The sequence below is a fragment of the Punctularia strigosozonata genome, assembly GCF_000264995.1.
Source record: "Punctularia strigosozonata HHB-11173 SS5 unplaced genomic scaffold PUNSTscaffold_4, whole genome shotgun sequence".
NCBI lineage: Eukaryota > Fungi > Basidiomycota > Agaricomycetes > Corticiales > Punctulariaceae > Punctularia > Punctularia strigosozonata.
Genome location: NW_006767436.1, coordinates 1,589,379 through 1,615,889, shown reverse-complemented (window position 1 = coordinate 1,615,889; position 26,511 = coordinate 1,589,379). Strand labels below are relative to the sequence as shown.

Here is a 26,511-nt window from a genome sequence, read left to right as displayed (position 1 = left end):
GAGGAAGTTCTCATCCCGCGAATATGCTTTTCCTACGTTATGCCCGGCTCCAACTATACCTTACTTCGTAGACAGTTTCCACTGGCTCCGGCGTATGCGACCACCTTCAACAGTTGTCAGGGCCTCACCCTCGATCGAGTGGGTGTTGATCTGACTTCTCCTGTTTTCTCTCATGGGCAGCTATACACGGCGCTCTCTCGAATCCACCATCGGTCTCATGCTATGGCTCGCATGCTTCCTGGGCAGTTTACAACGCCAAATGTAACGTACCCCGAGATCCTTCTGTAATCTGTATTGAGAAATGTGATCACAACTACCGTTTCCTGTTCATCCATTGTGCATGATTCATCCTTCCTCCCACAAACTTGCAAGACTCCAATCCAAGTGCGCCGCAGCGAAGCGCGGCGTGTCTTGTCACAGTTTACCGAGGTTTAGGGTCCTGGTGCCGTTAATCTATACCTACCTACCTACCTACCTACCGAGAGCTACAGCTGAGTGCCACTTTCGTTTTCACGTCGTCGAGTGACCCCGTGGATGAAGAAACTGTGAATGGGTGTATAATCGAGAGTCGCGGCTTGCGTCCACATCCACACTAGGGCTTGGAGTTCGGAATCTGAGATAACAGATCTTCATATACTGTAGTTTTTCGACCGTAAGTTCGACCCCTGTCCCCACCTACCTGCCTATTTGCCCATTTGTCCCCTGTCCCTTCCGATCTTTTGCCCAATCACTGACTGTGGGAGACTCATATTCAAACCGTGGGAGTATTCAAACTGATCGAGGATCACTTGGCGAACTTCCCACGGTCCCGAACTTGGAGGGGGTCTGGCCGAACTTACGGTCGAAAAACTACAGTACACGGATAAGGGATCCAGGTGCCGTTAGAGGACACCCTCTCAGCTTGGCTATACAAAGTCACTTTTGAACCGACATCACATCAATACTTGGGTTGAATCTACGCCAGCTCAGTTTACTTCGACAGCACCGGAGTCACGGCCTGTGATAACATATAACATGGGCCAATCTGCATAGCATACGAAAAACACCGACGCACCTTCTTCGTGATCTCATATATCCTCCTCTATCAGGCATGGATAAGAGAAGTGCCTCAGACGCTTACGGAGAGCCTACCTGTCCAGCGAACAGTATGGCAGCAGTCAAGACGCTCTGGAGGAGCTTGCTACCAACTCCTTTATATAGACCTCTCACACCCTCGTTACGCACGATAGTGAGAAGGCCATCGATTGCTGACTTGTATTTTAGCGCTTCTCCTTGGCCTGCTTGGAGCCTGCTCTTGACAACGCTGAAGAGGGAGTTAGCAATATTGATTTTTCCAGAGGGAAGATGGGGTACGCTCACATGTATGGATACGTTACCGAGGTGGCAACTAGTAGCGGGTGTCAATGTGTATATCAGGCTCGAATCGTCGAATAAGGTGATGTCTGACCTAATTTTGAGAGTGCACCGAGGAAGAAAAAATCCCAGTCTGTCAAGATAGCTACGGCCGCAGTCTGTCCAGCAGCCCGAAGAACTGCGGTACGGCGCTTGATCAAAATGTTCTTCAGCTGTTCAAAAACGGTGTATTGTAAGACGGGGTTGATGACAAGAACCAACGCAGGCTGTGGAACTTATGAGCTCGGTAAATACAGGGCAAGGTATATCACGATGGACCAACCCCTATGCCACGCCAGAAGGCACCGATGCCATCTTTGCGCAGTATATGTTCTACAGTCTCCACCATGCTTCGCTTCGCTGGTCGTTGTGAAGCGCTGGAGGCGTCGTGCATGCCATGAACAGCTTGCTGAGTTTGTACAACCCAGATTGGGTTCGAGATGATGGATGTTGCAGAACCTGGTAAGATATGAAGAATACCATAGGGGGTCCAATGATGGATCGTTACCGGCAATCAGCCCTGCCAACATCGATTCCACCGTACTGAGCCCTTTCCCTCTCACGCGGGCGCGGAGGATGCTAGCCCGTGTGCGTTCATAGAAGTAGTAATAAGCACTAGAGAAAGGTTCTACCATCAGGAGGGAGACAAATCGCTGGCACTGGCACGCACCCATTGGTCACAGCGATACCTAAAAGGGAGGAGTTCTAAGAGCCAGTTGGTTCAGCGCTCGGACGAGGCCAGCAAGCGAACCCGCGGCTCACCAAACCCTTGTATAGCCCGAGAAAACCTGGTTCCCATCATCAGAATTATCTCCAGACCGATATTGAGATCTCACCTTCGCGCTCGACAATGTCGGATATTGCCAGGTAAACTGACTAGATGTATGTCAGTGCAATTTCCGGGCGGCAGCAAGAACCTAGTATGACCTTCTGTTCATTCTTGGTCTCGACAGCCGCGCGGGTCGACAGAAATATAAGGGGACTTGCGCAGATCAGACGTCCGGTATATAACGTATGGGCGTCGGAGGTTCGATACTCACTATGTGACTGTCATGGCTATAATTCCGCCTGCAGCACCAGCAACGGAGTGGATCAAGGAATCGGAATTGCCAGACATTTTGCTTTCTCTGACTGCCAGAGTTCGGGCACACAAAGGTTTGTGATAGCTTGTCGAATGCCAGTGGCTTGAACCGCACGTTGTAGCGGCTAAGACATCTGGCAGCCGGCTCGATGCACGAAGGCTAAATATAAGTAAGGAAATCACATGCCCAACGTTCCGTCGGCATTACGTTGGGGCTCGTTCCGAACACATGCAAGTCTATCCAGTACAGGAATATGGGTGCATAGGAAGAAATCAGAGTTGCCTAAGCTGTCTTTTCAATTCTTCGACGTCCCGTCTGAACGCAGTCGATGAGCCCGACGCGGACTCGGGCATCATGTTGACACCTCCGCCCGCCAGAGTAGGCTTGCCATCATCCTGAGCAAGCCATTGGTCCAGTTGGACCGTGATAGATCGAGCTTTCAGACGGAAGTGCGTCCGAATGATATCCTCGAAGGGTTCTGCGTGACAATATCTTCAGGATCACTGCGATGCTGTGTAATACAACACACACCTGGCGGTGACTTCAAGTTGTCAAGCATCTATAAATGAGGCTCGGTGAGTAGAGTATCAACAGCCGCAAGGGATGATGATTTACCGCAGTCTTCACCACCATGCGCCGCACATTCGCCGAATCTCATAAAGACGTGAGTACAGTGCAACGGCAGCCTTGTCATATCTCACAATCTTTCGATTGGGGTGTCCCTGCATCGTTCGCCCATCCAGGCTCGTTCAAATACGGTTCATCACACAGTATCATAGATTGTATTGAAATCAGGACCTGGTCGAACGCCTTGTTAGCCGCCGAAAGGGAAGAAAAGCCGCGTGGTTACCTGGAGGAGTGTTGATTTACCCGCTATCCATCCCGGTCCTTGCCAGGTGCCCAGAAGGCTGAGACAAACTTTCCCGTCCGCATACCTGCGAAATCATGCCCTTGTCAATAACAATACTACTCGCTGGCCGGAACTCTGACAAATTAGGATTGAACCGGAACTTGCCGCCGTTCGTCTGCGAGAGATAAGATTCGAAACGAGCAACAAGCGAGGCGCTTACGGTCATATATTTGACACTTGGGGACATCTGGTTGTAACTCGGACCAAGGAATATGTCAAAGAGAAAGCTGAGTGAGCCCGTGAGCCTCGCTTCGAAAACATAACTCGTAAGCATACCAGCCATTCTGGTAACTATGCAAACGATGAATGTTGTGAGCGAGACCTCACACGTAAGTACCGCGCTTACGGTGTGCCTTGAGGACCAATGATCAGGGCCTTGATGATATCTACTCTGGTTTCGTCGACCTTGAGGAAAATAGAAGAATCCTGTACATATATACTATCAGAAGCTCGGAATCAAACGCAAATAGGGAGTAAATTCACCCATGAAACAGGTAAGTTGGTCGTAAGTACAGCGAGCTATATCTTTGTGAGTTTTGGCTGACGAGACAAAAGCCTCAACCAACCTCCTTTGCTATCGCTAGGGAACGCTTGGGCATATCCGACGACACTAGCGCCCTGGCTTCAGCATCGTAGTCTATGCTGCTCGTGAACAATGGCTCGACAGGAAGGTTGTTTGCGTACAATGTTTGTAGTGTGGCGTATCAGTTGTTTGCCCATTTGACTTCGGTGACGATATCGTGAGGTCACAGTACTCGAACCTAGGGGATAGAGATCGTCAGCGGGGCTAAGGGCAGATCATGAGGTATCCTTACCGCACACGCGTTGCCCATTCCATGTAGGCTTTCTTGGCGGTTTCCTCCGTGTCACCAGCGTCAACGTAGATATCTCCCGACAAGGCCGTAGGGATCCTGGGTAACGAAGCGTGAAGACGCTCAACAAACTGATCACCTTTGTTCTCCCGTAGAAAACGGTCGATTGCACGGGCAGTAGCTTGTATGCGATGACAAAAGTCAAGCATCCTCTGGTTTTCGTCTGAATGAGCACCTTCGCCGGCTTCCCTGCTCTTGCCCTTGTCATCAATAGTTGCCCGCTTCTCCTCTTCAGTCATCTCCGTGTTCTGCTCCAAGGCATTGCCTGAATCCAAAGATTTGATAGCCGCATGTGACTGGATGACAATCGACTCGAGCAGTTCACGTGGACCTGCGCTAGCCTCATAAACAATTGTCCGCTCGCGTGACTTGAGATCAGGCTTCTTGGAAGATTTTCTGGGCATGGCGGCTTTCACTGACTGCGCAACCATGATTGGTTGAGCCATCATGCTTGCGAGGGCTTCGTGGTTTGAAATGGTCTACGTCATCCGGAATCAGATTACGATGAGCGCAAGAAACACAATCGTCTACCTCCATCCAAGTGAACAGCTCGTAGTACAGCACGGAGCGGTCAGACATGTCGGCCAGAGAATCATTCCGCAAGAAAGTGGTGCACAGTAGGTTGAAACGTCGTCGCAAGTGTGCCAGCGTCGTCGGGTGTGGTAGATAGTCACTGGCATAGCCACCAGAGGGCCGTCGTAAAGAAGGCATGTATACGCGGACGCTCGCCATCAACGAGCCCAGCTGACGGGTACATCAATAATTATTGAGAACGAAGACGCAAACCTGAGGTTCATTACCTTGGCATCCTTAGCTCGCTGCTGAGCTAAAGCTTCAGTTTGGCCGGTGATCTTGCACGAAATTAGCTGCGTCATGTATGATCCAAATCACCTGGCCATACATCTTCCTTGACATTGCCCGCGTAGCCTATCCCTCCCTTGGCTTTCTTGTTCTGAGGACCGATGAAATCATCATCATCGTACATCGGAGGCGTACCGGCATCTATAGCCGCTTTCTTTCTCTTGAACAATCCCGGTTTAGCATCCGGCTCCGTTTGTCGCGCATTGTCTTGCGTCTGCTCGAGAAATAGCTTTTCGACCATAAACAGCCCTATACCAACTGTCACGCCCTGTATGTTAGAGCAATGAAATAGCGGATCTGTCGAATCGCCCGTGCGCGATTTCTCTCCTGTGATACCTTCGCCGCAAGCCAAACAAAAGGCCTTATGACACCGACCACATAGTCGATGAACCCTTTTTCGCAACTCCTTGATATAAGTGTCGAAATCAGGCTGGTACACCGATGAGCCACATGCATCATTTCAAGAGAATAGTGAAAGACCCACGTAAAGCGCGAAGAAATCACTCTTCTGGCGGGCCACAGAGAAGTCGCAACCGTGTGGGCATGGACAAGAACCATCGCTGAGCTGCGAATAAAGGCTGAATAGGAACGATTGCTCGCTGCCCTCTGGACATCCTTGCATCCACTCGCCCTGGGTCATGAGCGGCATTGAATCGGAGAAGCCGGGAATCGTGGCATGCTCGGGCGCTTCCTCAATCTCAATGACCTCTTCACGTCGATCCTTGGAGAAGAATATACCTGGAGCAAAAAAAGAGCGTTAATTGTAGTGGCGGATGAGAGACAGGTGGACAGCACCGGCGTATGGGTCCACGTCCGCTTTTTGCGCGCTCGGCTTGAACTCTTCATCCGAGTCGTAGTCAATATAGTCATCCCCTGCACCATATGTTAGACGAGAAACATATATGCATGCGTTCGGTTAACCTTCGTCGTCTTCTTCCTCTTCGCCATCCTCATCATCCATTATCTCATCCCCGCTCCCATCATCCGGAGTCTATCTCATAACGACGTAGGTTCAGCGACACCTGTTCGAGTTTCGACAATTCGTACCGTCATATGAGTGCGAGCCTTCTCCGCACGCCCGATCCGCGCGTCAGGCGCAGCTATTGTAACGTCGTCGTCCTCCGCCACATCATCAAACTTGCCTTCACCGTCTATATCAGATCGTCCCTCTAATAGTTTTCAGGGAAAGGGCTACGGACCCTCAAATATCTGTTCGGCGGCTTCCATGACGTCTCGGTGCTTCTGCAATGCCGCCTTAGCCTGCGTTCGACTGGCCCCCTATGCCATCTGAGTTGAAGCACATGGATTTCTCATAGGCGAGGACAATCGCAGGCGTACCATTTCAACGAGCTGCTGAATCTCGCTCTCCATCGTTGGATCGGTGAGTAATACTCGTTCGAACACTCAGCGTGTTTCTGCAACTAATCGCGGTTGTGGCTGAGAGAAAGGGCGCCGTTCCGGCGCGAGAAGCTGCCGCGCCGCGCGCGATTCGACACAGGACCCCCGTTAATACGGTTTAATGTTAGAATATTCCGACGACATTTTGCGCCCTGAAAAGGGCCTTACGTCGGAATAACTGCAGACAAAAGCACGTCTGAGGGCGCCGCAGGCCGGAATAATTTTGACGACATCCGTTCGGAGCGACAAACCAAGGTCGGAATATTTCGTCGACAAAAGGATCGAACCCCGGAGAGGAACAGCCCAGATACAGCCATTAATTCCCACGATGCCGGAATAGAGCGCGGCCCGATGTCGGAATATTTGCCGACAAAAACGTGCCAAAAATTGCCGACAATACGACTCATTTTGGGTCAGCGAATATTCCGACCTTTAACTGTATTAACGGGGGTCCTTTCGACACCTCTGGTCCGCGATGACATGTCTGTACAACAAGTCAGGTTGCTCTGCGGGCGGTTCCGCACCGAAGAAATAGCGCTCCATCACCTCGCGTTATGAAACTTACTGTAGCTGAACGACGTCGAAGCATATACGGTTACTTGTCACGGATATAGCGGACGCGCACAAGTAATAAATACGGACATCCTAATCCCAACATCTGTAATATGGCAAACATGCAATCACGAGAAGCAAGGCGGCGATCGGACGTTGGACTATGGCACATCCAGCTTCAAAGGGGGATCGTCGAGCTCGAACAAAAAAGGAATGTACGGTAAGTCGAGTGCAGAAAGAAGAGAGCCGGATAGACAGAAACGTCTTGTCAGGACGTTGCCGCAACGAAAAGGAATTGATGGAAAGAAATAAGGTATAAATACGACTGGCGCAGTGGGGTGATGATGGTAGGAGCACACAAGGTCGAACGTCCTTGTTTTCTTGGGTCACAACGGATAGATGGCTACAGTTGAAGGTCGTCCACGGCATCGATCGGTCATCAGTGGGAATTGGGCTTGATTTGACAGGTGTTGCCACTTCACCGCGGCATGTCGTGTCCACTCGAGCTGGCCTCGTCAAACCCAAGTGGATAGCTCGACAGAGCGCTTGTCAACGCGAGTGTGTCAAGACTCGCGCGCGTCCGCCCGCCATACGCGGCGGGTGGAGCGGCCTTGGCAGTTGGCTCAGATGGTTCACGTTCAATGTGGAACGGGAAAGAACCGAGCCCCTCCGACGCGGTTGACGACTGGGAAACGGTCGACATGCCGAGGAGCTTTCTGTTTGGCGGTTTCGGCAGGTCGCCTGTAACTTCGGATTGGGTCTGAATAGTGGCCTGGGACAGCGCTGAACGGCTCTGAGCTTGCGAGTTGTTGAAGGATTGCTGCCTCAAAGGACTGGATGGAGGGCTTCTGGCAGGCCTCGCGCTAATAGGGCTTGGCGGGACGAAGGGGAAATTCTCCAAGATTGAATCACGTCCACTAATCACCGAGCTGCCGGAGCTTGTGCGCCGCGCGGCGTCAGGTCCGAGACCAAGATTGGCCTCACGAGCCTTAGCCTGTGCATGGGCAAGGGCCCGTGCCTGTTGTTCCTGGAGGGTGCCTGCAGAAGTTCCGCTGCCGTGGGTAGTGGCATCACTGGTGCCCGTAGGAGTGAACGCGGAGGCCGGCGTGTTGGCAGTGGAGGGAGTCACCAGCCTTCCGCTCGCCATCTTCGTCAACATACGTGGCGTGCCTACACCTAGGCTGGTCGCAGTCGTTGGCACATCTTCCGCTCCCTCGCCTCGTCTAAGCGGGCTCAATCCGATCTGAACGCGAGCAGCAGTACCAATGTTGGCGGACAAGATGCTGGCGGCGTTCGTCTCTAGCGAGACGGGACGATAACGCTGCTCGGGAGGCGCAACAGGGGTGCCTAGAGACGACTCCGTCGAGAACGTCGTGATGGAGCCGGCGCCATCGCCGCCACGGACTTGCGACAGTTGGCTATGGATTCCGCGCTCGTCGGCGAAGGGATCTGATGCAACACTCAATGCACCGTCTTCGTCGACTTCGGACATGCTCTCGGTAACAACATCCTTCGGTCCGAAGGAGGTGGTTGCCAAGGGAGAACGAACACTGGGCCTTGACACGAGCGAGGATGGGTGACGGGGGGTGTTGGGCGTGGAGCTCGTCATGGATCCAGTACTGCCCGTGTTCGGGACCACTTGGGCATGAGCAACGCCGAGCACTTGTCTGACCGCGCCCTTGGTCGGGGTGACGATTGTGGGTGCCTCGTTCAGGAAGTCGGTCGCGCCGGTCATGTTGGACATGTACGACTGCCTATTATTGCCTGTCCCCGAGATGCCCGAGATCTCACTTGGCGTGTATGGTGAGTGAGAGCCAGAGTTAGTTCCGGGACGGAGCGAATCCTTGGATACGTTGACGTGCTCGAGATTAAGGTCCAAATCGGGCGTGCGTATGGGACGAGGCGGTGCGGGCGAAATGCTACGCTCCGGGGGGTTCAGCTGCGAGGATGGAAGTGCAGAGGTGCGAGGAACGAGTGCAATCGGAATGACATTCGTGCCATGAGAGTTGGAGGATGTGGTCTGGATCGACTGCGCATCCTCGAACGGATTCTGGTGGGCATGTGTAACGACTGCAGCGCGCTGTGACTCCGGATCGAGATCGAGGGTCGTCCGCGAGTGCTGGTAGACGCGTACGTTGCTTTGGGGAGAGGGCGCCGGAGGCTGCTGGAACTTCTCGTTCGGATCCGGTCGGTTGAGCACGTCAAGGGCGGAGGCGACGACTTCCTGCGTCTCCGGTTGTGCTTGCTGCGCCTCACGTAGCAGGCGAGAGCGACGGCGGTACCAGAAGAAGACACCGCCAAGGACGAGCGCGAACAGAATTAAGCACCCAACGATGGCACCAGCGAGGGCACCGGTAGAGACGCCGCCTTTCTTGCCTGATGACGAGGAGCTGGGCTCAACACATTTGAAGGATCCGCACTGGCTACACGTCCTGGAGGTCATGTTAGGCGAGGGCATGGAGCCCAGCCGTGTTGGCGCGAGGTACGGACATACCTGAGAATCTGGACGCATAACTGATTACCAGTGCAAACACACGGCGCTGGGTCGGGACCTGAAATACGGTATGAGAAAGAAAGGCAGAGTGAACCGCGGAAGGACGAACATTGCAGGTCGTTGGGACAGCCGGAGGTTGAGTTGGCCTGCCTCGGTATGAGGAGGGCGTCCATGGAAGGATGAGAAAGGAGCGTGTGGGTTCAGTGTCGATGTGGTTGGTGGTTACAGTAAAAGCCCTGCGATGGCCTGCAACGTCGGGGAGGACAGCGACCGCGATGTGAGACGCAGCGTCGGCTGAGGGCTGGCACAAGGGCGCAGAGCGCGGACGAACGAAGGGGAAGAGGGACAGAGTGACCGTCGCTGAGAACAGGGCCGAGGCTGGGTCTGATCAACTGAGCCCACTTCACACACTCCCTTGCTCGGCCGCCATCAGCTCCGGATGCTCGCCATGGATGCCGTCCACGTCGACCACCTCACTTTCGCCCATACAAACACCCCGCCTGCCCTCGAGAACGTGAACATTCACCTTCCGCCGGGCTCGCGCACCATCCTCGTCGGCGCCAACGGAGGCAAGCCCGCCCTAGCACCCGCCATCATTTCCACTGATCTGCGACCCAGCCGGCAAGTCCACATTGCTTCAGATCCTTGCTGGCAAGCGCCTTGTCACCGCCCCCGGCGCCGTCATCCAGATCAAGGACCGCGATGTCTTCCGCAACACGCCTGAGGGCGTCACCTTCCTCGGCACCGAGTGGTACGTCGCAACGCGCTTCCATCCCTGCGCCGTATCTCATCCAGGCGCAGGGCTATGAACCCCGTTGTGCGAGGCGACATCGTGGTATCGCATTTTCTCGACTCGATTGGCGGGTACCGCCACAAGGAGCGCCGGGATCGTCTCCTTGATATTCTTGATGTTGACCTCGATTGGCACATGCACGCCATATCAGACGGCGAGCGCCGACGGGTGCAGTTGGTGATGGGTCTCATGGCGCCTTGGGACGTGCTTCTCCTCGACGAGGTCACCGTCGATCTGGACGTGCTCGTCAGAGATAACCTCCTCTCCTTCCTCAGGGAGGAGTGCGAAACGCGGAATGCCACTATTCTCTACGCGACGCATATATTCGATGGCCTCGACACATTCCCAACTCACGTTGCGCACATGCGCTTTGGGACGATGGTCACTGAACCTACGCCTTGGCCGCTTCCTTCCGATCCATCTTCAGGTACAAGCCCCAGCAAGGGCTCCTCGCTTTACGCCCTGGCCCTTCAGTGGCTCAGCGAAGACCGCGAGTATCGTCGTGCTCTCGAAAAGCAGGGCCGGAAAACGCGTGGCGCCAAGGCTGACCAGGTAATGGCGTCCGTAACCCGTCCGAGTTACCCTCCCACTCATCACATCACTTGCCAGGGTGTTCCCACCGACTCAGAGACATTCTACCGCAAATACGACTACAGCCATTAATACCGAGAGATCGCAGTGGCGTGTCTCTCGCCAGAGACTGCCTCCGTTCCAAATCAAAGTTAGCCACTAACGCGCATTCCAAATTCACGTGCAATTTCCGTGCATTCATGTGCATATCTCATCATATGCAAGCCGCCTTTCCATACCTGTAAACCATTTCAACACGGACACGGAGAGTTCATCCTCGCATTGGTATAGAATACTGTAATCCCAACAGGTTCAACACTTGTATCCATAGCACATTCAACCGTAATAGATGGCTTCCCATGGCTCCAGGGCTAAATATCGGAATGGTCTCCCGCGTGGTAAGATGGATTGCTTGTGATAAAATCGATCTCCATCGCCGGCGTTAAGCAACTCCGTCATTCCGCTGCGGTATCACGGGTTACATAGTAGTTCAACAATCCAACAGCACTTGTAAAGCCCGTCAGTTGTATCATCGCTGCTTGCATGGCGGGATCATGAGAACTGCCTCATGGACGCTCTGCCAATAGGGAGCCTAAGTTTGCAACCCTCGGCCCAAATTGCACCTTGAATGGCTGCGGATGAATCAGCGAGCTCTTCGAGAAGGCCATCGAGTCAATGGGGTGCGCTGGGTCTTCCCGGATGTTGTAGGACCACAGCAACAGAGCCGTGTTGATGAAAACCGCTCTACGCACAATCAGTACACGGAAACGGGCACCGAAGTCCCGCATCTCACCTATTCGCGAACTGGAAACATGTAACAAATGCAATGAATGTGCTGCTTGGTAAGTCAATTAACACGCTTACGTGTTGGCCAGGGCAGAATCTGCCATACCGGATCAGTCTCCTACAATAGAGCAGCCACGAGTTTTAAGGTGCATACCTTCTGCCAAACCCAAACATGAACGTCTTTTTGTCCTCCCGAAGACCACCATCTTCGTACAGCCATCTATTCGGATCGAACCGGTCTGGATTCGGCCAAACCTCTGGGTCATGCGCAATAGACCTACCGCGCGATGAAGAACGAAAGAACCGTAACCAAAACCGGTACATACCATTGGCTACCGATTATCGTGGACCCGGCGGGTATCAAGTAGTTTTTCTGAGGAAGTGGTTTGCATCGCTTCGGTGCCGACGGTAGTCAGCGAACATACCCAGATGATATCTTTCCTACTACGATGAGCCTGTGCTGTAACATTATAAGCTTGGAGGCAATTTCCAGACAAAGCGATTCCTCACCAATCGTACTTGCAGGCCTCCACCGGTACACTTCGCGCATGAATGCGGTGACTTGCGGAAGTCCATTCTCGTCATCGAACGTAGGCGCTGTGAACGAATCAAGATATGCTGTGAGGATTTAACCCGAAATTTTTACCTCTTTGCAGGCCGACGATGCGGTCAAGTTCGGCCTGTACTTGAACCTGAGCAGCGGGGTGCTTCGCCGCTGCAACGATCACCCAGCCCAGTACAGCAGCCGTCTGAAAGGGATGGGCAACATCGCATTTATGTACAACTGTTGAAAGGACCAATTACCTACCGACTCGCTGCCAGCATTGAAGAGGCTCCCTGCAAGGTAAGCAAGCTCGTCGTTCGACAGGCCAAGTTTTTCTTGATCCTCCAAAAGGTATTTGACGAAAGACTGTGGTGCATCTCCTTGAGCCTATACACAATTCAAGTCAGCTAGACACTCCATAAGAGTGAAGGCCGCGCTCACTATCTGGGCTTTGACAGTATTAACTTGAGAATGATACAGATCCAGTTCGTTATGGTGCCATTCCTGCTGCTCACGCAGCCAACCAGGAATGTACCGCAGTAAGGGGATCCTATCCACCCACAAGGAGCCAGGAAATAGTATTTTCCGTAGTCTTGCCACAATGCTGCCAAGACGGACTTTAGGGAGGCCTTCGGCTGAAAATGATAGGCAGCATACACGTTGATGCGCTGTATCTCTAAATCATCTACATACGTGGGCGTAGTCTTCCCGTACGCAAGTCGCAAAGTCGTAGCTGCGGAGAACCTGTTGGGGCACATTCGTTCAGCAATAGCGAGATAGATGCGCAGATCTGCCGGAAACGATGCAACCTTCTGACATGTGTTTGGTGATCCTCAGGATTCTTCAAGATGTCGAGGATAACATTCCTGGCGTGCTCTTCCTGCATGTCACCGTAGGACAAGGCTACTTTGTGACGCAGGTGCTCATGCATAGCGCGTCGCAGTTTCCTCGCTTGATCGCTCCAGCTCATGTTAAGAATGCGCAATCCTCCGGAAGCCGTCTCCGCTGGGATGTTCAATGGTCGATCGAGAGTAGCGGCACCTTCTCTCTCCAATATATCGATCGCTGCCTATGGTGAATTTTAGTGATTGCCACGCATCCTTGAGATGGCCCAGTTAAGTATGGATCCGGACCTGTGTGCGGCCAATGATGAACATCCTACGCGTCCCTTGGCGATAGGAGAAGACAGGTCCGTATTCCTGCGTCCATTCCTCAAGAACGCGCCATGCCCTTCACGCAGTAACTGGAGATTAGACCGCAGGGGAGATAAATGGATTGACGTACTCGGAAGAACTGAATGTAGCCCCAAAAAGCCAGTGTCCTTGTGGACCAGGAGGTAGTGGTAAGGATTGCGAGTTGGAAATGAGCTTCGTGCCTGCAGCGGCGAGAAGCAGGAGAGCGGTGCCAATCTTAACGTCGGTTGGTACGGAATCAAAGAGCTGAGCCATGGACGGGTACAAGTCAAGGTGTCGACAGGAAATCGAGCCATACATATACCACGAATCCATTCCTCATTTGTTCAGCTGTAGTTGGCCAATCTCATCTATGAGAAGATGCGGGAGAAGAAAGTACAACGTTTGCATTCAGGTGTCCCGTATACAGTAGCTTTTGCCCTTCCAGCCACAAAGGTGGGGTAAAGGAAGGTGGCGAGCTCAGGCGGCTGACATTCAGGCCGGGGTTCCGCGAGTGAACGAGGGATACACGAGTGCGGAACCTTCCCATGACGATTGAGGATCCACTGAGAGCATCGGGACGAATGCACTGGGTGCAGTGACCAATCGACGTCTTGCTTCCCGTCACGGTTCTATTGTGGGGTGCCGCGATTATACGGGTGGCGTTAACTCCGGCGATAAGCAGGATCATGGCATAAAATGCCGGGGTGGTCGCAAAGGTCGTTCCGAGTTTTGAGAATTGCTAACGGATGCTCAAGCCGGCCGGGGGCCGCAGTTGGTTGTAGTCGTGGGCGCAGGATCCGCAAATCTTGAAAGGATTGCAAGTGGCCGACAGTGGGATGATCCGGCCCCGGGGGAATGCGTGGCGCGTCCATCGGGCGATTGACGGATGCTACCTGGAGTAACCGCCCTTGTACCTAGGACCGGCCGCGGTCGGCTGCCTGTCTCTCCAATCTCGTCGTCGCTCTGAATCCTTGTCTCCCGCATCATTGCGGCCTCTGTGTCTGCCGTGGTGTTGGTCCCTGTCCCTGTCCCTGTCCCTGCCTCGGTCCCCCCTGTCCCTGTTTCTATCTCGACCTGTGTCCCAATCTCGTCGATCCCCACTTCTTGGACGATTTCCTCCATATCTGCCTTCATGCCTACCATCGTCCCTGCCCATGGCTAAACGTTCCGCAAGACCTGGTTTGCTACCAGAATCAGAGGATGTGCCAAGCCTGTCCTGCAAGCTGGCACCAAAGGTGATCTTCTTCGTACCACTCGCCCCGTCCATGCGATGACCACCTCCGCTAATTCTATCCCTATCCCGGCCATTCTCGTTCCTGCTCCTCCTGGATCCGTCACTGTTCTTTAGACGACCGAACCAGTCGTCCTCCTCGCCATCTGCTTCCGCGTCCCTGGCTCGTTTCTCCATCCGCGCGCGGTCCTTCTTGCGGCCCATCTTGCCCACCTCTGCTGGCGCGTCCTGACCCCAGTTCATCGGTAACGCGTCTCGCTCCCAGTCTCTCGGCTCACGTCGTTGTTGACCCTTCGCCGAAGGAGATGAGGATGGGTCTGCGAACGGACCGGACAGTATGTTATAGCTGCCAAATGCAGATGCCTCGACGGGATGATCCCGGGGATGTGGAAGTTCCCGGCAGTCCTAGATCAGTCTCGCTTTTAAATTCGTCAGGAAAAGGTGGGTCAATCCCTGGACACGTACATCGCCCAAATGGCCGCAGCCACCGCAATTATAGCACCATTCATCTCCGGCAATATATGCCTCGCCACCTTCGCCAAGAGGTAGCAGCCGTTTCGCTTCGCGCGCTTCTAGTATCGCCGTTCGCCCCTCATCGGTCACATACTCGTATATGCGCCAAAGTGTTGGACATTCCTGTAGAGTTTGTAAATCATCGCCTGCGACTCTGCTGTCCTTTGAATAAAAAACGAACATTGGTCCTGTGATGATTAGATCCGCATCGGTCGCACTCATCGTAGCGACCGGTGTCTCTTGTCATGCGTTTGTTACGATTGGGGCAGGTCTAACCAGACATGTTACTGAACCATAGCTGCACGGATGCAGATGCGTGCGTACGGCGTTTATATGACCCTTCATGCCACAGGTAAAGCATGTCTTGCTGATTGGACAGCTGCCAGAAGCATAATCAGGGTTGCGGGTGCGGTAAATGGGGATTCGCTAACCTCCGGGTTGAATGCTCATCTCGTGCACCACATGTAAGACACTGGGATACATAAGCGGCTGCAGTACGCGATCCACTCCATCAAAGCACATACAATGAGTACAGGACATTCGAATGTCTTATGGTCTCCCTCGGCCCCACATTTCTTACATACAAATTTGCGAGGTTTCGCTTCCTGCGCCTCTTGTGCATCGAAGTAGCGCACTGTCCCTGCTGCCTATGTCCGTCACAGTCAGCGCCGGATTTTAGCTTTGAAGTGGGGGACTCACCTTTCCGTCGTCATAGTCGAGGTACTCTATGGCGTCTTCGTCCGATTCATCGTCCGAGGGAGGTAGAATCTCGACGGGCAGAACGCCGCCCTCAGCACTGGGGAGAACTTCCACGTGGGCAGGGAGCAGAAGCTTTGTTTCTGTAGCAGGAGACGGATCTTGAGCAGCATCCAGGTTATGCAACCTCGCCACGGGTTTGATTGCGGGAAGCGCATCTGCGGTCACATCTGAGAAAAACAGCGCCGAAAGTTCGTCGTCGTGTGTAAATGTTGTATCGGCCGTGTCTCTAGGCCCGTCTCTCGAACGCGACCGGTGCCGGCGCCCCTCGCGCTCCCCATTGCGGATCGCAGAGGGTTCCGTGGTCCGTTCTCGTGAAGTCGCCTCAATCACTTCCCCGTCCTCCACCACACTGGTAGCAGCTGACTTTCTTTTCTTCCTCTTCCTTTTTTTCTTCGTGTGGGACTCATCTCCTCCGCTGCTTTTGGGCGTCGCAACTGCCGTGCTTGGACCAGATTCGAGGATGATCACGTCGTCGGACGACTGTGTCACGGTGAGGTCAATGACCTCCTGCTTTGCAGCCGCCATGTTCACAGCAACCGTTCGGTGGCGCTAGGCAATCAGGGAGGGCCGGCGCGTCGGAATTTTGAAGCGAACTTTCAACAGGACTGGCGATCGACGACGACTTGGGCGTCGGTTCCACGTGATCCGCCATCCCTTTAACCTCAGACTAGTCACTCAGAGCAGACCTGACCAGAGGCAGTGTTTGCAAGTGTGAACGTTTGAACCATCGCGACGATGAATCTCTACCAGTCTCCATTCAGCGCATTGAGTGCTTCGTCCACAATTGACCTCTCTAAACCTCACTCTCGCGCATCATCTTCGAACATCGCTTCTGCTGTGGCCAGGGGCGGGATAACCCCCGACTTACCTACTACCGCCGTTGCGCGCGCCGCGGTGTGCTCGGAGTATGCGTCCCTGCGATTTCGAGGACACTGTCCCTTGGGTGTCTATGTCATCCCGTCGGATGAAAACCTTCTGGTCTGGGATGCGGTGTTGTTTGTTCATCAAGGTCCGCAATCTCAAGCACTAATACAGCTCGCGCCCCTACTGATGCTGCCGTTCAATAGGGTACTACGCGGACTCGATTCTGCGGTTTAGGCTAACGTTCCCTCTGAACTATCCTGAAAGACCGCCAGCTGTTCATTTCACGACCGATGTTTTCCATCCCCTCGTCGCGCAGAAAGACGGGGCCTTCAACCTTGCTCCACGATTCCGGACATGGAGGTTAGTTGCTCATTCTCTCTGCGGACGAATCCTGCAATGCATTGCCTCACAGACCGAAGGAGAATCACGTGTTCGACGTGCTGCACTGGGTGAAGACTGCTTTCAAGAAGCACGCGCTAGACCAAGTCAAGGAATCGGACTGTTTCAACAAAGAAGCGTACAGGTCAGTGTTCCCCCAGAGTAAACTGATACTCGGCTCAGTGAGATCGGCATCCAGGTTATACCATGACTCCACCCAGTCCTTTGCAGCTTTGGCGACACAAACCGCCAACCTCTCGACCTCGGCGTCCGCACTCTTTGACCGCGATCACCCGTCCGTTACTGGTCTCGGCCGACAAGGCGTGCCGTTCCGCCAGCTAAAGTCCGAGAAGCTGAATGAGATGCGCGAAAGTCTTGGCTTGCAACCCTGGGACGATGAAAACGCAGAACAAATATAATGATGTGTGTGCTACAGTGATCGTAAGAAGAATGTGTACTGGCAATCGCTCATACCAGGCATAGTTATGCGATGTATGATGTAATGTGTATCGAATATGGGACATGCAGTGTAATATAATACAACCTCGGTTGGGGACGTGCGACGATGTTCAAATCCGTGAATGCGTCTATTAAGGTGATGCGGCCCGAATCTCGGCTACCTATGATCTAAAACTGCGGAGGCGATGGGCTAGTAATGCTCATGGGCGAAGATCCACCGTGCGGCGGCGCCACCGGCGGAGACATGTCTATTTGCTCATAACTGTCTGGTCCATTGTCGTCGTCCTGTGTGTAGCTTGAGAAAAGGTCATAATAAGGGGCAGGGACGACAAACATGCTGTAATCGAGGAAAATGTTTGGATAGTTTCTCTATTACCTGGCTGTACGGCAAGTGTTGCGTGAGTTTTCTGGTGGAAGGTCAGCAACGCCGATGCAATGAAATGAGGATAACGATGACCTTCGTGGCTGCACATTCAACGAGTGGCGCGCATCCAGTGCCGAATCTAGAACATTGGAGGAATGTGCTCCCTCACTCAAGGACAGTTTGATAGAGTATTCCTTGTCCGACTTCCCGCGCCCGTGATTGCGTTCATAAAGTTCAAAGCTAACAGATGCCAATGTCTCAGGACGACGACCGGTGGTAAGGACGATAACTCACGTTATATGGGACTAGATAAATGATGATATCAGCGAGATCAGATGACAATTCTCCAGCAGAACGCACGCAGTAGTCAAGTTCCGGGATGCGACGGTTTGCTATAGGTAGACCGGAGAGGAGGACGAGATTAACCAAGGTATGAATATGGCTTTCTTTCGTGAAATAAAGGGTGAGCGAGCTTTCTTCGTTGTTGCGAGCATCCTCGAGGTCCTCTACAACATTCTTCAACAGCGGCAAAGAGGTGAGGACACCGATTTCCTCTCTGCGCGACGTCAAATGTGTGCCTGGTTGACGAAGCGTAATATCGCTTACTTCTCATTAGGCTCGATGCCGTATTCCCTATGTTATATTGAGTACATCAAGGGAATAAGGCGCAGAGGGCATTGAACTTACTGAGGCGCAACGAGGTCGAACAGAGCTTTAGCTCGCCCATAGAGTTCGTGGAGCTTACGATCACCAGTATCCGGATTTGTATCCCCTGTTTCACTAAAGATAGCGAACAGGAACGTGCGGTGATGAAGGGCGCAGTACTTGATAGTGTCATAGAGTTCCGATACCTACGACGAAGCCGCTCCGTCAGCATGCGACAAACCGATGCCGACGTGTACGCACTCGGGATGGGTCGAACTTTTCCTGTTTGACGTCGCAGAAGTCCTCGAACAATTTCTCCCACCGTTCGCGGAAAAGCCACGGTTCGTCGCCACAGCACCAGCGTTCTTGGATCTTGTTGACATCCATAGTCTCGAAATTGTGACGCATGATCTCTCGGAAGGAGCTCAATAACTCTATCACTTCCTGCAGGAAAACTCAGAGTTTGAGCATTTCGATTTGTTGTTCATGAAATACGAACCTTCACCACTTCAACCGGCTCCTTCTTCATGCTCTTGGGCCACGTGAGATCTGGGCGCTTTTCGGGTTCCCCCGGCCGCAGTAAGATCTTCAACCGCTTCTTCACATCGTCCATGAGATCCTTTGCGGCGTTGCTATCGTCCAGAAGGTCCGGGCGAACAATGAGATCGTGGCCCTGCTTATGCAACTGCTGAAGCAAATGAGATGGGGGAGAACCAGATTCCGACTGTATATCTTCAGGTTCCGGCGAGGACCAAGTAGCTTGGTGTGACTGCGGAGTTGGCTCCCTCGTAGCAGGAGATTGAGGCCTTGTCATGTAGGGTGTTTTGGGAGTGCTACTGGCGGAGCTGTCAACACTGTAGCGTGAGCCTCTTGCTGAGCTAGAGGAAGAGACGTATGGATGGTGGTTATCCAAGAGCGCCGCAGCGAATATCTCGGCTGATGCCACAACACGTCGCTCTGAAGAGGTGTAAATCTGCAGGCACATCGTACTTAATAGAGGGGTGATGTAGAGATCAGATATAACAAACCTTGACATTATTCAGTACCTCCTTGTCTGCGAGGTCTGAATAAGTATTTCAAGGAACGGATGGTCGGGATTGCGTACTCATGATTGTGATGTCCTGTGCATTAAGTCAACGAGGATGAACGACCAATATCGTGATGGCGCATACCTTCTTGAGGTTCTCTCCAAGATCACGGGACTGGTAACGAGCTGAATGAGTGAACTAGGAGCGTAGCCATCAACTTCAAGGTTGTAGAAATACGAGACGGAATATTGACACGTACCTCTCCTCCCCATTTGAACACGAGCGTCAACTTGGTCAATTTCCGCAGCTGGCCAGCCTCTTTTTTGCTGTATGCGGGCTTGAGCTGTGCCTTCGTTCCAGGATAGTCGATTTTGCTGAACAAGGCCGTGTTCAGAGCCGTCAATTTCGTCAAATGCTCGCCGTCTGCCCCGAGCCTGGTTGCCTCTTCGACAGCCTTGGCAATGAGCTCAAGCTGAACCCTATCTCGCAGTATGATCTCGTCGTTTTTCCCATTGAGCAGCCGCACAAAGGGCTGTGTCCAAACTTCGCCAATGGGGAAGTTGAACTTCAACTTCTGCTTTGGGGTACGGTCCGCATGACGGAAGACTGTAACGTTCGCTTTAAGCACCCATGTTGAAGATTCCTGCAAGCCTGATTCGGAGGCGTGAGGCAGCGGCCGGTCGGGGGCTACTGCCATCCGCAAGCAGAACGCGGTCAAAATTTCCGCGGCCTTGTCTGAAAGGACAGTCAGTCTGGACTCTGTCACAAAAAAGGGGGAAACCGTCGTACCATAGTATGATTCGTTCCCTTTGACGAAACTCCATCCGTTCACGTCGATGACTTGTCCCCTGGCGCCATTCCCTGTTCGAAGCAAGTCGAAGCCGCATACCCGCTGACCAAAGCCTTCACAGATCCTGGCGGCCCACGAACGTTCTTCATCCGTTAGATGCGTGATGAATCTGCTTCATTTCAACAAGTGACGCGCTGCGTAGGAAAACCGCCGCACCTGATCTCCTTGCCATCCGTGTTTCGCCTCACCACGCCGTCTACCACAGGGGACTTGCGCGTTTCCGCATGGGTGTATTCCTTGCCGACGGTATAGACCTTGATGTCTTCTGCGTTGTCGACGTCGACAAATTGCTCGTAAATGTACGAACCATCTGTACGAGGCTGCACCAGATTGGTGTCATATTCGCTTGATTTGTTCCCAACCTGCCAGACGCGCATGAACACTCTGTACGACCGCCGAAGACGTATATCCTCACCTTCCGGAAGAGCCTACGGCCCCCTCCACCTCGAAAGTATATGTATACATTGTGATCTTCGCCGCTAACTGGCTTCTCGACAAATGGCTTTTCCATCACCTGACCATCAATGATGATGGCATCTCCGTCCTCCCGGAGGACAACTTCCGGTGTGACCTGGAAACCACCTAGAGTGATACCAAGCTTCCGTTTCATAATCTGCTTCAACTCCTCATCCACCTTGGGACCGCCATCGCGAGATACTTCCAGTCTCCTCGGCATGGGGACCTTGAGGTGATCCAGAACCGCACCTACCAAGCGCCTATCCCAGAGAAGTGCTTGAGGAGGGAGATCGTTGATGCAAAATGGGTTTCGCAATTTTACGTAAGAGATCGCCTTGTCCAAAGGAAAGTCCGTAGAGAAGAACGATATCAAGACGTCGCACCGGGGCCAATTCTCAACATCTGCAGTCGCAAGGACCTCTTTCAGCGCCGCAGACCTAATTGCACAAGTCACACGACCACTAACGCACCTTCGTCAAGAATTACTTTGTCCCCAAACACCTTCACTTCGATCATGCCGCGAGAGCGTTCCACGATCCTCGTAAGAATCTCCCGCATAGCCTTTGACCGCGCCTTCACATCCATGGCGCATATACCGAGGACAATGGGTGGCCGGTAGCCCATGGACATATCGGTAGAAAAATCAGAATGGGAGCCGCTGGGTGAGGGCGTGCTGGAGCGAGTGATGATAGAGCTGGATCTCGGTGAGTTGCCTGATGATCGTTCACGTTCGGGAGACTGGAAAAGGAGCCGAGAAGTTCGACGCATGATAAATGTGGGCTGCACGGTGACGCGATATGACTACGAAGGGTGTTGTCCGTGTTGCAATAAGAAGCTATTCCCCGTCGGGCTCTAGGGTATTGGTGCGGGCGATTGGGAAATAGCCTCTTATGGGTCGCTGATCGGCGGTCAAAAAGCGAGTGCGAGTCGCGTGTCACGTGAGTCAGTTCCGCGCACCCCATACTTAGTGGTATTTATACTTAGCAGGTTATAATCAGACGTTCCACGCTGAGTACTGACGGCGGCACGGTCGTTCGATACTGTATTACTTACAGGCGGCGCTCTCGGGAAGCTCATGGACCACCCTCTGATCACCGAGGACGGCGTTCCCACGGATGGGAATGTACCTGAGTCAAGCTGAGTCAGCACTGCACGTGTCGTGGATGACGCAGAAATGCCTCATCTGCGTGAATTCTTGGACGCGTCTGTGCCTTAAATGGCAGAGCCGCTGCTTTCGTCCCCGTCCGTCGTCCACCCCCGGCACATCGCAGGAGGCAGCTCGGTGAATTTCCACGTAGATCATTTCCCCACATAGCAACTCCGGACCCAGCACCATGGCCTCGAGCTCAAGACGGCCGGCCATAACCTCAGGCCTGTCCACCCCCAGGTACCCAACTCTGCGCAGTATCTACCCCATCCTTGAAGGCAACATGAGTAAGTATGCGGGCCCGATACGGCTGTCTGCAGCTCACACAGCAATGCGTAGATCCTGATGATGCCGTCACGACCATCCTGGTGTCGAATCTGCATTGCAGTTCGTGAGTCGTCGTGTGCTCGTCCCCGGCTCCCGTATAATCAAACTTGTTGCAGATGTGTACGAACCATTCAGGACGCCCTCAACCAGCTCACCCCAGCGCCCACTTCCGTGTTGGTGTCGGTCGTTTCTCAGTCGGTAACCGTGCACCACTCCAAGCAGCTCCTGGAAGGGACGATCAGGGCCGCCATCGACGAGGCAGGTTTCGACCTTGTATCAACGCCGGCGGAGGATGCATCGACGCTTTACAGCGCGGCTCCCAGGGCCCGGAGGACGTCCCTGCTGTCGCGAAAGCGCGAAAAGCATGCTGCGCAATGTCAGCTTTGTCAGCAGGGCGAAGTGCACGGTCACGAAGAGTCTGAGAAGTTGTTGCGGGAAGCCACCAGCGAAGGTGTGGCTACGCTCTCGGTAGAGAACGGCGGCTATGCGGAGCATGAAGATGTGGACAAGAGCCAGCAACCGTCCTTGGCGCCGGCCAGACCTGAGAAGGCACCAGAGCCAGCACTGGATATATCTGCGGAGGAAGGGCCATACTACGTTACGGTCTCTGTCGGTGGAATGACCTGCGTCTCTTGTTCAAACACAATCACCGACGTGGTGTCGCAAGTGGATGGCGTTTTGAATGTCGTCGTGAATCTACTCGGGAATTCTGCAAGCGTCACCGTCAAGCGCAGGGATATTGTCCCGACGGTACTAGAGACGATCGAGGACTGCGGCTTCGAAGCTGAACTCATGGACGTGGAGCCTGTGAAGACCGCTCGGGCCGAAGTTCGTCAGGAAACCGTACGCAGGACGATCACTCTGAAGATCGATGGAATGTTCTGTCGGTGAGCCGGACCGTACTAGAAACGGTTGCATGAGGATTCACACCTTAGAGCAGACATTGTCCGGCGCGCGTCATGTCGGCACTCGAACCATTCATATCTTCCGGCCAGCTACAAGTTGAGAAGCCCATCACAAGCCATACTGACCCCCTCATGCGGATTAACTATACTCCATCCCCACCTGATATCACCATACGCACGATAGTAGCTGCTATCGCCGCTTCTAAATCCCCCGATCCGGACTCGAAGTTTGCGGTGTCTCCGTATGATCCTCCTACTCTCGAAGATCGTGCTCGGGCCATGCAGCAGCGAGAGAAGCGGCACCTGCTCCATCGCCTTCTCTTCTCCGTCGTGGTAGCCATCCCGACTTTTATCATCGGCATTGTATACATGTCGTTGGTTCCGGACGATGACGCCACAAAGGATTTCTTAATGCGACCGATGTGGGCCGGAAACGTCAGTCGCGTTGAATGGGCGCTGTTCATTCTCGCCACCCCAGTAATGTTCTATAGTGCGGGCATGTTCCACCGCAGGAGCTTGAAGGAGATTCGTGGTCTCTGGCGGCCCGGCAGCAAGACGCCAGTATGGAAGCGTTTTGTCCGGTTCGGCTCGATGAACCTCCTGGTGTCGACAGGTGTTGCGGTTGCATACTTTTCTTCCATCGTCCTTCTTGGTCTTGCGACGGCCCAGCGCCCGTCGCCAATGGGGCATGGCGACACAACAACGTACTTCGACTCGGTCGTGTTCCTGACGATGTTCTTGCTGTGTGGTAAGTGTGGCGTGACTTCATCATCACGAGGATGCTGAGCATGGATTCAGGTCGTTTCCTGGAGGCGTATAGCAAGGGTCATACCTCGGATGCGATCATGGCGCTTGGCAAGCTTCGTCCATCGGAGGCTCTTCTTGTTTCGCTAATGCACCATGCCAATACACCGGACCGACAGTCTCTCTCAGGGTTGTCAGACCGCGATGTCGAGAAAGGAGATCCGGATCACGAAAAGATGTTCTTCACCAAACCGGGAATGAAACTGGAAAGGGTTGATGTCGGTCTACTGGAAGTGGGAGACGTGGTTCGCGTTGTCAACGGTTCTACACCCCCGGCTGATGGAACGATCCTGACGGCACCGAGCGACGGAGCGGTCTTCGACGAAAGCTCCTTGACTGGAGAATCTCGTTTGGTCAAGAAGGTTGTGGGCGATCCAGTTTTCCTAGGAACGATCAACCGAGGAAATCCTATTGATGTCCGTGTTGACACGATTGGCGGGGAGACCATGTAAACGTTCTTCGTTATCGTAGGTATGTAACATACTGAACATGTTGCTCCTTTAGGCTAGACCACGTCGTGAAGGTCGTACGTGAAGGACAAACCAAGCGCGCACCGATTGAGCGTGTAGCTGACCTGGTCACGGCATACTTCGTGCCCGTCATCACCCTACTTGCCGTTCTGACATGGGTGATTTGGCTTTGTGAGTTCATGCCACGACATGTTGGGGCTCACGACTGGGGGTTGACGTGTTTGCGTCGTCAGCGTTGGGCTTGAGCGGTTCCCTTCCTGCAGGATACCTGGACATCGAGGTCGGAGGGTGGAGTACGTTGATCTTATGTACCGGTGTTACGGTGCTGACATTTCCGCAGTTATTTGGTCTCTCGAGTTTGCGATAGCTGTGTTCGTGGTGGCCTGCCCTTGTGGCATTGGCCTTGCTGCCCCAACGGCGCTCCTCGTCGGGTCTGGACTCGCTGCTAAGTACGGGATCCTTGCGCGCGGCGGTGGGGAAGCTTTTCAAGAAACCGCTCAGCTCGATTGCATCGTTTTTGACAAAACAGGGACCTTGACAGAAGGTGGCAACCCGAAAGTCACCAATGCTCGTCTTTGGGCTGCGAATTGGGACCCGAAGACAATTCTAGGAATCGCCATCGAGATAGAGTCGGCAAGTTCACACCCGCTAGCCCTGGCTATAGATGATTACTGCAAATCGCAAGGATGCTCTCCCATATCTGGTTTGGATTATGAAGAAACTCCGGGACGCGGCATCAAAGCTCGGTTTACTTCTTTAGGTTGCTCAGCCATAATCGGAAACGAGGCCTGGATCGAAGAAAACGGCGGAAAAATATCAGGGCAAATTGTGGAGCTTCTAGCCGCGTGGAAATCCGAGGGCCAGAGCGTCGTCTTACTGGCGCTGCGGAAGGACTTCACAAAGGACGGAGAGCAATTCACTTACGAAGTTGTTGCCGTATTCGCTGTATCCGACCCGATCCGCGAGGAAGCGAAGGCCGTCGTAGCAAGCTTGCAAGATAGAGGTCTTGCGACGTGGATGATCTCCGGCGACAATGCCATCACCGCCAAAGCCGTGGCTCGCCTTGTTGGTATCCCAGAGACAAACGTAATAGCAGGTGTATTGCCGCATGAGAAGGTATGCTATAGGAGGATAGTTGACCTTCAGTGTCTTGCGCTGACAACGATGAACAGGCGGAGAAGATACAGTGGTTGCAACAAGTCGGCCCCAAACGGCGACTTTCTCGGTTGGCGGCGATCTTTGGAAAGAGACGCCTGAACGACCGGTGTATCGTGGCCATGGTTGGGGACGGTATCAACGACGCGCCTGCGTTGTCCAGCGCAGATGTCGGGATTGCCATTGGATCCGGAAGTGAGCCTCTTTCTCGACCGTGAATGGCATTGATACTGAACGACGGACTCGCAGGCGACGTCGCCATCTCGAGCGCGGCATTCATCCTTGTGTCGTCCAACTTGAAAGGCATCCTCGTTTTGTGCGAACTGTCGCGCAAGGTGTTTAACAGAGTCAAGTTCAATTTCGTGAGTACCTGAATGTCAATCCGGCAAAATTCCCATGATCGCTCATGCATTCACGCTCCAAAGTTCTGGGCGGGCGTATACAATATCGCCGCATTACCTATCGCCGCCGGAGTGGTATATCCTGCGGGGCATGCCCGCTTAGCACCTGTTTGGGCTTCGCTTGCTATGGCCCTAAGCAGCGTCAGTGTGGTTTGCAGTAGTCTATTGCTCAAGCTCTATAAGCCGAAGCTAGCATGAAAGCTCGCGTTCATTCCTTTTTTCTTCTCTTCACAATGATGCATGACCGGCATGGATGCACGAGACGTTCACAGTTCGGATACAGTATGCAGTACTAAGAACCATCTGATGAAAGTACCCGGGCAATG

At 53.4% G+C, this 26,511-nt stretch overlaps 8 protein-coding genes across 8 annotated transcripts; 2 read left to right on the top strand and 6 right to left on the bottom strand.

Annotated features, from left to right (window-relative positions):
* Positions 1-970: 970 nt before the first annotated feature.
* Positions 971-2,509, bottom strand: PUNSTDRAFT_63887 (mitochondrial carrier; the record flags this gene model as incomplete). Its single annotated transcript, XM_007382209.1, has 11 exons — positions 971-1,081; positions 1,132-1,303; positions 1,360-1,387; positions 1,448-1,619; positions 1,676-1,851; positions 1,901-2,007; positions 2,063-2,097; positions 2,155-2,180; positions 2,229-2,264; positions 2,310-2,374; positions 2,433-2,509. 11 exons carry the CDS (start codon positions 2,507-2,509, stop codon positions 971-973), a joined length of 1,005 nt encoding a protein of 334 aa, XP_007382271.1.
* A 181-nt stretch (positions 2,510-2,690) lies between these two features.
* Positions 2,691-6,488, bottom strand: PUNSTDRAFT_142698 (uncharacterized protein; the record flags this gene model as incomplete). Its single annotated transcript, XM_007382208.1, has 22 exons — positions 2,691-2,952; positions 3,006-3,033; positions 3,090-3,127; positions 3,176-3,272; positions 3,325-3,409; positions 3,465-3,499; positions 3,545-3,611; positions 3,661-3,675; positions 3,731-3,810; positions 3,868-3,903; positions 3,951-4,021; positions 4,069-4,145; positions 4,200-4,735; positions 4,788-5,000; positions 5,057-5,107; positions 5,158-5,547; positions 5,602-5,855; positions 5,913-5,990; positions 6,039-6,108; positions 6,165-6,259; positions 6,317-6,395; positions 6,456-6,488. 22 exons carry the CDS (start codon positions 6,486-6,488, stop codon positions 2,747-2,749), a joined length of 2,634 nt encoding a protein of 877 aa, XP_007382270.1. The 3' UTR covers positions 2,691-2,746.
* Positions 6,489-7,173: 685 nt separating this feature from the next.
* On the bottom strand, positions 7,174-9,902 carry PUNSTDRAFT_125459 (uncharacterized protein). Its single transcript, XM_007382207.1, has 3 exons — positions 9,671-9,902; positions 9,562-9,619; positions 7,174-9,499 (listed from the first exon to the last, which is right to left on the bottom strand). Exons 1-3 carry the CDS (start codon positions 9,732-9,734, stop codon positions 7,546-7,548), a joined length of 2,076 nt encoding a protein of 691 aa, XP_007382269.1. The 5' UTR covers positions 9,735-9,902; the 3' UTR covers positions 7,174-7,545.
* An 89-nt stretch (positions 9,903-9,991) lies between these two features.
* PUNSTDRAFT_51337 (P-loop containing nucleoside triphosphate hydrolase protein) lies at positions 9,992-11,288 on the top strand. The gene is made up of 4 exons (XM_007382206.1): positions 9,992-10,130; positions 10,180-10,312; positions 10,363-10,906; positions 10,964-11,288. Exons 1-4 carry the CDS (start codon positions 10,010-10,012, stop codon positions 11,015-11,017), a joined length of 852 nt encoding a protein of 283 aa, XP_007382268.1. The 5' UTR covers positions 9,992-10,009; the 3' UTR covers positions 11,018-11,288.
* Positions 11,289-11,365: 77 nt separating this feature from the next.
* On the bottom strand, positions 11,366-13,702 carry PUNSTDRAFT_100512 (cytochrome P450; the record flags this gene model as incomplete). Its single annotated transcript, XM_007382205.1, has 14 exons — positions 11,366-11,668; positions 11,718-11,728; positions 11,789-11,807; positions 11,865-11,987; positions 12,037-12,083; positions 12,136-12,170; positions 12,221-12,307; positions 12,357-12,459; positions 12,519-12,641; positions 12,696-12,858; positions 12,912-12,998; positions 13,064-13,323; positions 13,388-13,484; positions 13,539-13,702. The coding sequence occupies 14 exons, from the start codon at positions 13,700-13,702 to the stop codon at positions 11,491-11,493; spliced, it is 1,497 nt and encodes a 498-aa protein (XP_007382267.1). The 3' UTR covers positions 11,366-11,490.
* A 108-nt stretch (positions 13,703-13,810) lies between these two features.
* Positions 13,811-16,495, bottom strand: PUNSTDRAFT_100511 (uncharacterized protein). The gene is made up of 7 exons (XM_007382204.1): positions 15,873-16,495; positions 15,698-15,820; positions 15,605-15,645; positions 15,498-15,552; positions 15,355-15,444; positions 15,126-15,296; positions 13,811-15,065 (listed from the first exon to the last, which is right to left on the bottom strand). The coding sequence occupies exons 1-7, from the start codon at positions 16,455-16,457 to the stop codon at positions 14,319-14,321; spliced, it is 1,812 nt and encodes a 603-aa protein (XP_007382266.1). The 5' UTR covers positions 16,458-16,495; the 3' UTR covers positions 13,811-14,318.
* Positions 16,496-16,634: 139 nt separating this feature from the next.
* PUNSTDRAFT_100510 (uncharacterized protein) lies at positions 16,635-21,635 on the bottom strand. Its single transcript, XM_007382203.1, has 21 exons — positions 21,447-21,635; positions 20,936-21,378; positions 20,677-20,882; positions 20,460-20,632; positions 19,930-20,405; positions 19,815-19,868; positions 19,748-19,763; positions 19,671-19,696; positions 19,535-19,615; positions 19,151-19,318; positions 18,904-19,086; positions 18,685-18,848; positions 18,604-18,630; positions 18,358-18,553; positions 18,292-18,302; positions 18,091-18,237; positions 17,968-18,040; positions 17,374-17,918; positions 17,209-17,319; positions 17,000-17,156; positions 16,635-16,941 (listed from the first exon to the last, which is right to left on the bottom strand). Exons 1-18 carry the CDS (start codon positions 21,604-21,606, stop codon positions 17,802-17,804), a joined length of 2,721 nt encoding a protein of 906 aa, XP_007382265.1. The 5' UTR covers positions 21,607-21,635; the 3' UTR covers positions 16,635-16,941; positions 17,000-17,156; positions 17,209-17,319; positions 17,374-17,801.
* A 781-nt stretch (positions 21,636-22,416) lies between these two features.
* On the top strand, positions 22,417-26,504 carry PUNSTDRAFT_100507 (heavy metal translocatin; the record flags this gene model as incomplete). The annotated part of the gene is made up of 10 exons (XM_007382202.1): positions 22,417-22,514; positions 22,567-23,337; positions 23,391-24,103; positions 24,154-24,607; positions 24,664-24,800; positions 24,863-24,922; positions 24,970-25,745; positions 25,802-25,979; positions 26,034-26,146; positions 26,210-26,504. 10 exons carry the CDS (start codon positions 22,417-22,419, stop codon positions 26,381-26,383), a joined length of 3,474 nt encoding a protein of 1,157 aa, XP_007382264.1. The 3' UTR covers positions 26,384-26,504.
* Positions 26,505-26,511: the final 7 nt, after the last annotated feature.

Coding starts and splice junctions, on each gene's coding strand:
- PUNSTDRAFT_125459 (XM_007382207.1), bottom strand. CDS start 9,734: ATGGACGCCCTCCTCATACCGAGGCAGGCCAACTCAACCTCCGGCTGT. Junction 9,620..9,670: donor CTGTCCCAACGACCTGCAAT/GTTCGTCCTTCC, acceptor ACCGTATTTCAG/GTCCCGACCCAGCGCCGTGT. Junction 9,500..9,561: donor TTATGCGTCCAGATTCTCAG/GTATGTCCGTAC, acceptor CATGACCTCCAG/GACGTGTAGCCAGTGCGGAT.
- PUNSTDRAFT_51337 (XM_007382206.1), top strand. CDS start 10,010: ATGGATGCCGTCCACGTCGACCACCTCACTTTCGCCCATACAAACACC. Junction 10,131..10,179: donor CCTCGTCGGCGCCAACGGAG/GCAAGCCCGCCC, acceptor TCTGCGACCCAG/CCGGCAAGTCCACATTGCTT. Junction 10,907..10,963: donor GTGGCGCCAAGGCTGACCAG/GTAATGGCGTCC, acceptor ATCACTTGCCAG/GGTGTTCCCACCGACTCAGA.
- PUNSTDRAFT_100511 (XM_007382204.1), bottom strand. CDS start 16,457: ATGGCGGCTGCAAAGCAGGAGGTCATTGACCTCACCGTGACACAGTCG. Junction 15,821..15,872: donor TCGACTATGACGACGGAAAG/GTGAGTCCCCCA, acceptor TGACGGACATAG/GCAGCAGGGACAGTGCGCTA. Junction 15,297..15,354: donor CTAATCATCACAGGACCAAT/GTTCGTTTTTTA, acceptor CAAACTCTACAG/GAATGTCCAACACTTTGGCG.
- PUNSTDRAFT_100510 (XM_007382203.1), bottom strand. CDS start 21,606: ATGTCCATGGGCTACCGGCCACCCATTGTCCTCGGTATATGCGCCATG. Junction 19,869..19,929: donor TGTTCAAATGGGGAGGAGAG/GTACGTGTCAAT, acceptor CTACGCTCCTAG/TTCACTCATTCAGCTCGTTA. Junction 17,919..17,967: donor ATTTTCCTCGATTACAGCAT/GTTTGTCGTCCC, acceptor AGCTACACACAG/GACGACGACAATGGACCAGA.